Source organism: Lepisosteus oculatus, chromosome 3 (genome assembly GCF_040954835.1).
Source record: "Lepisosteus oculatus isolate fLepOcu1 chromosome 3, fLepOcu1.hap2, whole genome shotgun sequence".
NCBI lineage: Eukaryota > Metazoa > Chordata > Actinopteri > Semionotiformes > Lepisosteidae > Lepisosteus > Lepisosteus oculatus.
Window position 1 is genome coordinate 24,667,501 of NC_090698.1, and position 13,003 is coordinate 24,680,503.

The 13,003-nt window shown below is 37.0% G+C and overlaps 1 protein-coding gene across 2 annotated transcripts; it reads left to right on the plus strand.

The window, feature by feature from the left end:
• The first annotated feature begins 5,267 nt into the window (after nucleotides 1-5,267).
• On the plus strand, nucleotides 5,268-12,891 carry btf3 (basic transcription factor 3). 2 transcript variants are annotated; one of them, XM_015339389.2, is made up of 6 exons: nucleotides 5,268-5,340; nucleotides 6,774-6,842; nucleotides 7,166-7,279; nucleotides 8,055-8,256; nucleotides 9,083-9,139; nucleotides 12,557-12,891. In XM_015339389.2, the coding sequence occupies exons 2-6, from the start codon at nucleotides 6,774-6,776 to the stop codon at nucleotides 12,601-12,603; spliced, it is 489 nt and encodes a 162-aa protein (XP_015194875.1). In that variant the 5' UTR covers nucleotides 5,268-5,340; the 3' UTR covers nucleotides 12,604-12,891. The 2 variants fall into 2 exon arrangements, with proteins under 2 accessions (XP_015194875.1, XP_006627160.1); XM_006627097.3 differs by having other exon boundaries at nucleotides 5,285-5,405.
• The last annotated feature ends 112 nt before the right edge of the window (nucleotides 12,892-13,003 follow it).

Consider the following 13,003-nt stretch of genomic DNA (forward strand, 5'->3'; position numbering starts at 1 on the left):
ATTCTGGTTTTGTTGCTGGAATTAATGAGGTATAAAGAATTATTTCAATGAATTCTTGTTGATTATGATGTATAAAAATAATATATTTTGTAGTAGGTATACGAATTTAAACCGATTCACATTTTATATTTTAAAAGCAATACACATTAAAGCTTGCAATTAAAATGCTGCAGCCGTGCGAACTTCAAGGTTGGCGTTATATATTATTAAATCGGAATGAGTTGTAAGCAATGCATCCTAGTCATAACGTTCTTAATCAAGGAATTTCTGCAACTTTCAAGTTTTATTCATTCTCAAGCATCCCACGCAAAGCAGTAAATAAGCTTTGTCCACATTTATGAAGACGTCTACCCAGAAGTTTCACAAGTTTGTGAAACTGTGAGTTCAATGAATCCACTGTTCATATAAAATATGCCACAGAAATAAACATAACAATATTTAAAAACGGAGTTTAAGTAAATACCCTTGTAATAAAAGACAGTTGTGTTTAAAACAACAGCGAGAACACTCTTGGTTTCCTGGCCAAGTCAAAAAGAGGAAGAGCAGGCGAAATGCAAACGTGGTAAAATGTCTCTTCACATACCAGGGCATTTAGAGTGTTTTGATTATTAAACATGATAAAAATATTTTAAAATAAAACATTCAAAAGTAAGACAATACTTATAGAAATCCCCGCTACCTAAATACCCTTTAGTCTTCTTCCTCAGTTTTTGACTGTAGTAATTGGATCAGACTAAATGAAACTTTGTAGGGACATGATAACTATTCTTCAGCAGGCTATAATACTATCACAGCGGGATAAGTATCATTTCGTCACGTTAACAGCCTACAGGTGGAATAAATACAATTATATGAGTGTTAAATGTTTTGCTTTGTCTTCGCAACTTACAAACTTAGGATAGTGATTTTACTTTTTTTAAAGTTATTATTATGTTTCTTTTTTGCGGCATTCGTTTGTCTTGTACTTCTGAAATAGCAAGGCAAATGCATCTGTGTGAGGTAAACGTAAAGAAGACTTTCACAATTAGGAAAGCTGTTTAGCCCAAATTCATAGGATGCTATTTAGCAAAATCCAAACAATGACATAGCAATCTGCACTATTGAACTCAAATATTTGTGTTTGCCTTTGAAATACATCGACATGTTAAGTAAATATTCATTTTTAGAAACTGAAAACATTACAAAAAGTAAAAACAAACAACTGGTGCAAAATTATCGGTTATGTTAAAGTAAGTTACAATATTTACGTTTTAACTTCACAATATTCTAAGAATAGTAGGAACAAACAATAGCAAGAACAAACAACAGAATTCAGACATTAACGAATAAAAATACAGAGAAATTACTGAAACAGATATTACACCCATTTGGCTTGTTTGTAGCTGTTAGACTTGCATAACTAAAAAAGATTAACTTCAAATCTATGAAAGTTTATATGTGTAATAGAACATTATGATTACACAGAAGGAAACTATAAGTCTTGTTCTTCTGTCTTGTCTGTGGTTATTGTTGTTATAATTTTACATTGAATATTTTATACTTTATAATATTTACTTATGTATTAAGTTCCATTTTTATTTCCCCAACCATGGAAGCACAATACCTCATTGACCAGAAATACCAAATAATGATTAACATAATTAATTTTGATTATTAATTATTGATATAAGAAATCATTGTGATCTATTTTATAAAGATAAAGCACGTCTTCAAATGCCAGTTAAGTGGTAATTTATTTGACTGTTCAATATTCATTGGGGAAAGTGGTTTACCACAGTACCTTAAGTACCGAAAGCAACTGAAGTATTAAGATCCCAGAGCTGACCTAGAATATACAAGATTAAGATTTTCAAATTAAGGTTAATAAATGTAAAACACTTAAGCAAACGAGACAGAAACACGGAGAAGCAATCTGATGTAGCACCGTCTAGTGGAGGTTAAAAAAATGCATCAACCAATTTTCTTCGTATCCTTGACGAGTTTAAACAATCGAGCGCTCGACTGTGCATAACATAAAGATTCTGGTCGATATACAAAAATGCTGTTGAAGTCGTTTGTTTTGCTTTATACAAACATAAAATAATTTTAAAAGTATCATATAGTATTGGAAATCGTAACTAATACACGCTATTTGTACTTCAGAGACTTTAAGAACGTTTGAAAATACTGCAGCTCGCACCACACACCAAGCACTGACCGATCATAAATGACATCCTTTTAAATTATTAAAAGACTATGACTGATAATGTGCCATTTTCTGTTTTATTCTTAACTTTCTTTGATTCTAGCTTTGATCTCTATGGAAAGAGATTTATTTGTGCTTCGGTCCTGAATGAAATTCAGACGTTTTAGAAATTCATTAAGTTATCATTAAAATCCTTTCTGTAGCTTACAAACATTTTATTGAACAGACAAGACATACAGTAAATAGTCTATTGTGCTTAATATTTGACATCAGCTGGTGTTATCAACAGGGTTTCTACTATGAATATCACAGAGTAGTAGAACTGTATATGTGAGCACCATCATGAGCAATATAAAATGTACAGCTGTGACAAATGCTTGCCACAGGACTTAATCCATATAGCACCGTGCAGTCAGGTTGCGATTGTCCACTACAAATGGAGATATTAGCAATTAGAAACTCAAGCTCAGACTGTTACACTTTGACCTCAGCACTGATGTTGGTGATCTTGACTCATGGTCTTCCTGATCATAGCCAGACCTTTGGACAGAATGTGAATGACTGTAAAGTCTTGCCAGGTTAGAAATTGCTCCTAATAGAAGTCTAATAGAGTGATTACTGTAGTATGACATGAATGATCATTTAATCAAATGCAAAAAACATTTAAACGATGCCCAAATTCCACACACTTCCATTTCTCTACAATATACATAGAGTGAACCATTTCTTTTGATGTTTGATAAATGTGTTGTATACAGTGCTTTGAAAAAATATTCAAACCCTTGCAATAGTGTCTTATTTTGTGAAATTATAAAATGAGGCACATACATTTTTTATAAACTTAATAGTTTATTCAAAGGTTGAATTCTCACACTGAAGACCTCTAATGTTAAGATACGTTACAGTACATGGCAGCAAAAATAAAAGAGAAAAAAATGAAAAATGTGGATTGCATAAGTATTCAGACCCTTGAATTCACCCTACAGGAACACTGACTGTGAAGCATGATGAGAAAAGTGAAGACTATGAACGGGAAATCGATGCTTCCAGACATCCTCACAGCATTCCCATTGTGCAGAATAAACCTAGATACAGACTGCATCAATCACATTGAGCTGTGAGATCATTCTTCTGATGATACTAACCATGCATCTCAGGATTAAAATTTGCCACTCAATTTGGATGTTTAAACCATGACTTATAAGTTACAAAATAATAAAGCATTTTGAATATGATATGATGCCCCCCATAATTTTATCATCATGTAGTTTGTGTTTAAAGTATGTATTGTTACATTTTTTGTATTTGAAATACAGCTGGGCACCAGTTTTGATTGACAGGTATATCTTCTTGTTCTTAGTTATTTGTGGTCTTCTATTATCCAGTCCAGTATTTGCAGTCAGACAAACCAAGCCCTTTTTGTAACGCAGGGCACATCTGGTTAATGGATGATACGGGCAACTGCCCAGACTGCCAGGGTCAGGGTGAGGCAGGTTATGTGACGGGCATATGTGAAAATAATTTTGGAGCAGAGCTATTTGAACCTGTGCTGTGTTTAAGTTGACAAATCATTTTGCTTAAACTACGTGATGTAGAGTTGCCATATTTCAGATCCTCAACATCAGCACACAGCTCATAGCTCCAGTCCCTTTGTGTTAGCAGAAGGAAACACATGGGCGCCAAATTCCCTAAAATGGGCCCAGTTGTTACATGTCTGGTTAATGTCAGTTCAATCACTTCACTCCCCACAGTAAAGTAACCTTCTCTTGTATGTGCTCCAGCCCATTTATACATGACTCTTCTTTCTACTACTGACATACACCTTTCCTTGCATCTCTGTTGTGTCTGTGGTTTGTTTCATAATTGAATACAGTGTACAAGGTTTAATATCCATATTTTAACACAAGCAACACAAATAGGGTGAAGGCTTTCCTTTAAATGAACAGTAACAAGATCTCATTAAGAATTATTCTTAGTCTTCCAAAAGCATTACAATAGAGTTTTTCCTTATTTATGTTACACGTGTGGTTATGTACTGGCGCACTCTTAGCTTAGTAAGATTATTCATGGAAATTCTCTTAAATTTCTTCCATTAGAGGAAGCAACCACTTCTTGATCTTCAACTTTTTAGTTTGTACTCAGTTTAAAATGATAAGCCACTTGAAATTAGCTCACAGATTTTTATCTTCAGTGCAATCAAACTCTCAATCAATAATGTACCGCATACAGTGAAGTAATATATGAATAATAACATAAAATAAGTTCCAAGCTAAAGTAGACCATTCATGCTACTGTAGCTAACACATTAGAAACTGCCTGTCTAGCACATTACACTGTACACATTAACAGAGAGTAATAGATCCAAGGATAACATCCAGTCATTTCTTGAAGATGTTAAGGTTATCAGCTCTAGCAATATGGTTAGATAGCTTGTTCCGTTCTTCCACATCCCTATGTTAAAAAGTGACTCCTGTTATCCGTTTTATAGGCATTTTAGTTCATGCTTGTGTCATGTTTTAGTCTTGATTCTGAATGTCTGTTGGGTAAACAGAGATTCAAAAAATGTCAGTTGGTTTCCCTCTCTCCCTCACACCTGGAAAATGCTCCTCAGCCAAAACGTTGTGTCTCTTGAATAACTTTATCAATGTCTTTGAAGGTATTTATTGTCTTTCAGCCTTTCCCGGAATTATTAACATTCACACTTGACACTTGATTATTAACATTCACACTTGACTTGACGTTAAAAATGGTTAAAAAAGTTGACGAGGATTTGCTTTTTGAAACTTGTAAGCATCATTTAATTTCGTAATGGAGCAAATAGTTATTTAAAACGTTTGCAGCTTTAAAGTCCAAAATCAGAGATAGCCCCATTTTCACCTGCTAGGACCCGCATTTCAGTGGAACTTAATTTTTTGGTAATGTGATTTACGACGACACAAACACTGATGAAATGCTTCGGCCGATATTGATTTGCTGCATTATCACCGCTGTTCAACTAAAAACTAACAGGCCACACCAACACTTTCCTCGGAAGAGATGAACAGACCACTCCCGCTACGCTGCGGCGCGTCAGTGCATTTGTATCCCTTCGTCATTTCCTTTCCTCCCTCTGGCTTCCATCTTGCTCCCCGCGTGTGTGTGCTGCAAGTGTGCAGGTCAGTTTGGAGCCCCTTAAACCTCCTCTTTCCTGCATTATCACACCAAAGTTGGACTGGATAAGGTAACTAGAATCCGGTAATGATAATCGGCACGCAAATGGGAAAGCAGAACCAACAAAATCAGTGGTAAATCAAGACGTGGTTTCGCTGAAATGGGCTGAGCCGCAGTGGCAGGCCCGATCAGCCTTGCACAGGCAGAGGGAGTGGAGGGTCTGAGTTTTGTGAGTAGCGCAAGGTTTAAGCGAAGACATTTGCCTTTAAAGTAGGCACGCTCTGCCTACATAAGAATAACGCTTGGGTTTGAGTATAATTATTTGGTATGGATCGTAATAGTGCGTCAGAAGAGCATGGAACTCGTGCGTGGTTTCGGCTTATTTCAACGAGTTGATTTTGAATAAAATGATCTTGGGTGTTCGGATGTAGCATGCTTGCAAAGTTCGAGAGAGAGAAAAGCTGTCCCAGGTGTAATAAATGAGTAGGTCTTTTTGAATTGCTGAACGCATTGGTATGCTTGTTTTTGGTGCAGTACTAGAAAAATTAAGCATGAAACAAAATCGTTCAAGGAAGGTGAATTTCGCTAGGCCCCGAATAAAAAAATACCCAACCTGTCGTTCTTGGTGATTTGTGTTGAAGAATCTGGACAGAAATGTGAGAACTGGTGATGGGAATAAGTACTGTAATGTTTGATTATAAAGCTGAAGATCTAGGGATAGAATACAAGTGTAACAAATGGTCTTTATTGCATATATGATGTTGGAAAAGTGCATATTAAGACCTATCCTCATACGGATGCCGAAATTACTTGGCGGTGTGGTTGTATCGGGTGAGTTGTGGAGAGTCGATTTGTGTTACAATTCTGATTAGATATTTCCTCAGCTTTTTAATGGCAAAAGTGTATGCAGCGTATTATAAAGGCGGTGTTGAGAGATTTTGTGTCTTTTTCCAGCTCGTTGTGTAGGTTAGTGACAGTCCTTCTATGGTGTGGTCACTGACGGGGTCTAGTGATTGAAAGCTCGCAGCTGCCTGTCCCTGCATCGTCCCAAGTTTGAACTTTTATGCAGTGTCAGTTAAATATTATTTTAGTTACAAATGAATGATTTAGGCATGTAATCATATTTCCTGTGATAGCCAGTTTTAAACGATTCGGTGAATAATTGTACCAAGCTAGTAATGTTAAGTCCTCAGTACCGTTTTTGCTAGTTACTGATATGGGTAATGCAGATTCTCCTCATGTTGTGCTTAGATGTAACGTTTTGTGTCTGAACAAAGTTAATTGAAAATACATTGTTTCTGCAACTGAACGTGAAAGTTTACTTACACTATTTCAGAGGACAGTTCATGATGTATTAGTTTCAAAAGACAACAGTACACTGTGTCAGAGACTGTGTTTTTTTTTAACTAACAAGGTCTCGTGGGATTTTTCATTCCAGATGAAAGAAACAATCATGAATCAGGAGAAACTAGCTAAGCTGCAGGCACAGGTCCGCATTGGTGGCAAGGTAAGGCATCGACATGGACCACACCCAGCTCAGTCATGTTACTTCCAAAAGTGCAATGAGTGTTTCTGGTCAGTTTGTGTGGTGTTTAGTCTTCCCAAAGTTTCTTTGTAACGGCATCTTTTTTCTCCATTTCATATTGAAGCACTGTCCTAGCTGCAGTCCATAAATGCAGTGTCTGAAACTCATCACAGCTATTAAAGAAGTTGCATTGCACTGTAAAATAACTTTGGAGTACATTTAATCCAACTTTGACAAAACCTTGAATGGAAATTGAGATGGCATCTAACAGCAAGCTTATTTTTCCTTTTTCTCCTTTTTATTAGGGGACAGCTCGCAGAAAGAAGAAGGTTGTCCACAGAACAGCAACTGCAGATGACAAAAAACTTCAGTTCTCTTTGAAGAAATTGGGGGTCAACAATATCTCTGGTATTGAGGAGGTACAAAATTGTTTAAAAGCTCTCGTGTGGTCTCCTATAAAAAACGAATGCCTCTCCATTTAAGAAACGCAGCTTAATTGCTTTGAAAGAACTTGAAATGTTTCAAAATGACAAGAACAGCCCATCTAGTTTGTGGGCTTTTTCAGTAGCTACCTGATTCAAGGATCTTATTCAGCCATTTTTTGAAAACGAAAGCAGATTATCAGTTTTTTTGACAGTATGGGGACTCAGCAGTGTGTTTCACTTTACTGTAACCCTCTATTGCAAAGAAGTCTCTTCTGTTTCCATTTGTAAAACAGAATATAATTGTATATGTTAAGCAAATTGGTTCTGCAGGCATTTGCCAGACTCTTAGACAGTGCAGTGCTTAAGATGTAGAACTATAAATATTATTTGTGTATCAGACTCAAGCTTTTCATGTTTGCTACTCTGATTGGAGCTCTATTTTGCCAGTACCAAAAATAAATGAGGTTGCCTGTCCACTTAGGCATCACATGAAGCATCTGAAGTATCTCACAATTCTGATTTTAAGAGAAGGGAGAGCACAGGGTTTCTAGTATGTGGTGTATATTTAAAATGGTCCAAGTTGCTGTGACATGTAGAGGGGAGGTTGTTGGTTTGAGTACTTGCAATGGGGTGAAAACTGAGGGTTGGTAGCTTTGTGTAGGTTGAATACCTCACTGTACCTTAAGGTTTTTGTGAGGAATTTTTTTTATATCGATTGCTTTTTTCTGTTTTTCCAAGGTTTTACAATAACACCGTTTTCTTCCTGTAGGTGAACATGTTCACAAACCAGGGGACTGTCATCCATTTCAACAACCCGAAAGTGCAGGCATCTCTGGCCGCCAACACCTTCACTATCACAGGGCATGCTGAGACTAAACAGCTGACAGAGATGCTGCCCAGCATCCTGAACCAGCTGGGTGCAGACAGCTTGACTAGCCTGAGGAGACTGGCTGAGGCTCTGCCCAAACAATGTAAGTATGAGGAAAGGTAATAAACTGTTGAAACAGAATCTCGCCTTGCTTGATAGTTGCTTTGAGGCTCCTAAGAGTACTTGCAGGATTCTCGTTAGCTCATCCACAGAGCAGTGGTCTGCTTTGGGTTGATTTCTGGCAGCATTGCAGGGCCATCTGTTGTCCTGGCGATTTTGAACTTTAATTTTGTCCACGATACTCTCCTCATGGACAGTAATGACATCCTTTTACCCCCAAAGCTCAAGGAATTGCCAGGATGGATGGCTCTGCTATGCTACCTGAAATGACACTGCTCTGCCATTTGTATTCAGCCATCGTAATGTGTAATGGGACAAGGAAAGCACTGCCCCAGTCGATGGTATCTCTTTCAAATGTGCACTAGTGAAATGGAGATGAACAGGTGCACTACTTCTGCATATACTTTGCAGATGGCTTACGGTTAGACTGTTAATACATAGTGAGTGTATAATACTGTATAATAGAAAAGAGAAAAGCTATAGAGCTCTGTGGTCCAAGTTGTATTGTTTGCAATGAACTCTTGTAGTCCTAACCATAGAGGGACAAAAAATGGTTTCCAGTTTACTGATTGTTTAGATAGCAGAAGTGTGGTTCTTATAGCAAGGCTTCAAAGCTGAGGGCTCATGCTTCTTTGTGTGGTTCACATACTAACATGCTGATGTGGTTGCTTAGAAGCTTTCCAGAAACAAGAATTTAACTATGGAGTGGGGTCGTAGTTGATATCTTATTTCTTTTGGGAAACAAACCCAATTTGCTTCTTCAGATTGTTAAGCCTCCAGAAACGAGTTAATTTTTTTTTGTGTTGCAGCTGTGGACGGGAAAGCACCACTAGCTGCTGGTGAGGAAGATGATGACGAAGTTCCAGGTGAGATGTCGTCTTTGTACTATGAATTTAGACCAGAATCTTGTGAAGTGAAATGTTTTGAAAGATGGATTATGGGGTATGATGTGTGCCTCAAATTTGAACACTTCTTACATGTTCTTGCTGCTATTCGTACATTACTATGAGGGTTGCTTAATGAAATAACTTTTTCCCTATACATTTCTTTTACGTGGAACTTTGTATTAAAGCATGTATTGCTTTATCTGGGCAGAGCTCTTAAAAAATAGGATGAAATGTGAAAATGCTCATTCGTGGGGCAACTCTGTGGACACAGGGATATGGAAAATCTTCATTTACATTACAGCAGCTGTTCTAGAGTCAATTTAACCTTCTTTCACCCATCAAGCTTCACCGTGAGGTATTACTACCCCTTAACCTGGAATTTGTCAAATGCATAAAGCCCACAACAGCTCTCTTTTGTCATTATTCTTTTTTAAACCTTCTTACTTACGAGGAACAGTCATGGCCATCCGCACAGAACGTTTATACATTCCACGGTGTTTGTAATTAGTTATGTGCAGGTGTATTCTTGTGTTAAGCTGGGCAGTTTTATCTGAAAGTGACCCACAGCCGAGCCTGGAGCACATGTATAAAGTTCAGTTTGGAAAAGTTCTTTCCAGGTTTGTCATTATCCTGCTTTTTTAAGGTTTTATTCTAATAATTCTTGAGTCAAACCAATTCCATGGAAGTCTGCAATCTTGAAACCATCCGTTCTGGGTCCTTTTTGGTTAACCTGCTAAAAATGCTGTCCTGAAACAAAACAGGTCAGTGAAGGTATGCACTTAACTGGTTCACGTAACCAAAGCATTTCTCTCAAGTGTCTTTAACTTTCCACTTTCTTAAAGCACCTAAATTGATGTAAATGACATTCATATATATTCCTGGTCTGACCAGAAACTTTATTGCTTTCATTACTCTTAATTGCTACGTACTGCACACTGCAAGGCACTACTGGATCTGGAACAGCAGTTTATTGACCCAGGGGTTGCCCTGCTCAGATGTCAGTAATTGCTAGCTCCCCAGACAATGCAAAAATAAAACCCAATTTTATTCAGCTGCCTCATGACCTTCTGAAGGCAGTAAGCGGTTTTGACCCACAGCATGGGTATTCTTTTGATACAGAGTCCAGCAAAAGTTTCTATACTAATGTTTGATGCTTACAGTAAATTAGAAATGGAAGTACACAGGCAATGTGCAGACAAAACAGTAGCAGACTGTTTTCAACAGTCCCAACTTTTCAAACATTTAAAGACCGATTAACTGTTTCCCATCTTAACAAGGCTGAAAGATGTTTCTGCATGTTACACATTGTGATAGACCAACATGGAGCTGTTAAGTGTGACAGGTGTAACTGACTTGGATACTTTATTGATCCCGTCAGGGAAATTGCAGTGCAACAGCAGCTTTACACAGACAACACAGCCACAGTGTAACGAATGATACAATAATAATATTACAATACATACAATACAATCAGTACAGTGAGGGGTGCACTAAAGGAGTTACCCACAGTCCGGACACACATAGAACAAACTAGAGTGCAGAAAAATCGTATAACACATATGAATATAAATATAGATGTAATACAGATATAAATATAAATGTATTGCACAGGTCCCTGGCATATATTGCACAGAAAACATTTGTAAACGTGAAAAGAAAGAGAGCAGATGTAGCAGTAGATGTGTTCAGTCCAGAAACAGGTCACTGTCAATGTTGCCTCTGCCCAGACGCAAGGTGGATGCATTGTACAGTCTTATGGCAGAAGGCAAGAATGACCTCCTGTAGCGCTCCCTGTCGCACCGTGGATGAATCAGTCTATTGCTGAACGTGCTCTTCATTTCTGCAAGCCTGTCATAGAGGGGATGGGAGATGTTGTCCATGATGGCCTCTAGTTTGGACACCATTCTCCTCTCAGCCACTACCTCCAAGGGGTCCAGGTCAGACCCAATGACAGAGCTTGCACTCCTGATGAGCTTGTTCAGCCTTTTAGAATCCACTGCTCTAATTCCAGGACCCCAGCATACCACTGCGTAGATTCATACAAATTGATTTTACTTGAATTTAAGAGCAAACTTGTATGCAAGTATCTTTTGTGCAAGTGCATAGTTACCTAAATCAATATATCAAACAGTAAATGTGTCAATAGTATGTCCTTAATACTGGTGGAAAGAATATCTCTTATTTTGACAAATGATTTATCTACTGCGATTATGGTATCAAGGAAATGTTTTTGATTAGTTTGGTAGCAATTAATTAATTAAAACATTAGCATATATGTGTAAAACATGTGAAAACTAATTTTACAGTACTGTTTTATTGTGGGCGTTGACAGGGATATAGCAGTCAACTGTTTAGCAGTTGACAGTGTTGTTTATCTGCTACATTATTTGTATTAATAGGACGAATAACTGAAACATTTGAATTAAAGTAGACATGAATCTGTAATATCTTATGTCACTTAATTTGAAACTATTTTGATACTTAATGGTTAGTTTGAATTACAGGACTGAAAACCAGTATACATTGATAGGTGGTATGGTTAAAATGACAAAAATGTGTTCTAATTTTAAAATACAAGATTTTGTAAAGAACGGAGCTCTTTCTAAATTCTTGGATTACAAATGAACTGCAATAATCTGACAATTTTTGTTCCTGTATCTTATCAACACTAACTGGTTAAGAGTTGTATGTGATCTAGTAATTAGTGCTTTTCTAGTATTATACGGGAGTGATTATACTGAAGACTTTTAGAGATATTTGAAACATTTGTATTCCATTTGTAATTATTTTGAATATATCTAAATATTGAGATTATTTTTTATGAAACTCGTACAATTTCAGATTTAGCGTACATCATTTTAGTGCAGTGTACATCTATAACATTTTAAATCTTTTTTCACTTCTGACAAAACTCATAAAACCCCATGTAGAAGGAAGATGGGGAGAGCAACAGAATAAGTATGCTTGGAATACCGAACAGTTTGCTGTTTCTCAACTACAACATCTGTTAAAACCAAGATTTTTCTCAAGCTATGGTCACATTTTCCACCAGCTCTTAAGCCTGGTTATATCCAAAGTTTTTTTTAAGACCTGTTCATTATTAGATGACGGCTTTTCACAATTGTGAAATTTGCCATCCAGATTTCCATGTGTTTGGACACTTGCCTGCCATGCCTATTCTCGCACACTTTTGTTCTTTTTTTCCCCATCTCACGGCACCCTTTCTGTCTTCTTTGCTCCTTAACCAACATGTTTTTTTTCTGCTTTTCAGTGCAGAATTTACCTCTGCTTCTTCTGTTAAAACCGTTACATCACAGATTGCAAGGGGTTATTAAATAGTTAACGCTGAATATATGGATCCTTGAAGCACTAACGTGGAGTTACCTTCTCTTTCAGACCTTGTGGAGAATTTTGACGAGGCATCAAAGGATGAAGCAAACTAAAGGTCACCCTGAAATGAGATTCCCAACTTGAATTGGCTGTGTGGAACTGCTGTTTTGTATTTGTGACCTTATTTTGTAAATGTTTTTTTTTCTACTGTTCCCATATTCCAATCAAGAATGAAATACCTGTATACTACTAATAGTATGAGATCACACACTATTCAGTCTTTGGGGTCCTCCATTTTTGCTGCTTCCCATGCATTATTGAAGCAAACATCTTTTGCAGCCTGGTTAAAATGAACATGTCTGGAATAAAAGTTTGCATTTCTGAAATGCTTATTAAAAATATGAATGTGTTTTTTGAGTTTTTCTTGGGGTGAAACCATAACTTTGACTTAAAAACTCTATAAAGATTGACAGTGCTTTGGCACTTGTTTTCCTAGTTCAATTGCTTAAAGGA

What these genes read in the sequence shown, in the direction of transcription:
- btf3 (XM_015339389.2), top strand. Translation starts at nt 6,774, where the DNA reads ATGAAAGAAACAATCATGAATCAGGAGAAACTAGCTAAGCTGCAGGCA. An exon ending in ATATCTCTGGTATTGAGGAG is followed by an intron (nt 7,280 to 8,054) that starts GTACAAAATTGT and finishes TTCTTCCTGTAG; the next exon opens with GTGAACATGTTCACAAACCA. An exon ending in AGATGATGACGAAGTTCCAG is followed by an intron (nt 9,140 to 12,556) that starts GTGAGATGTCGT and finishes CTTCTCTTTCAG; the next exon opens with ACCTTGTGGAGAATTTTGAC.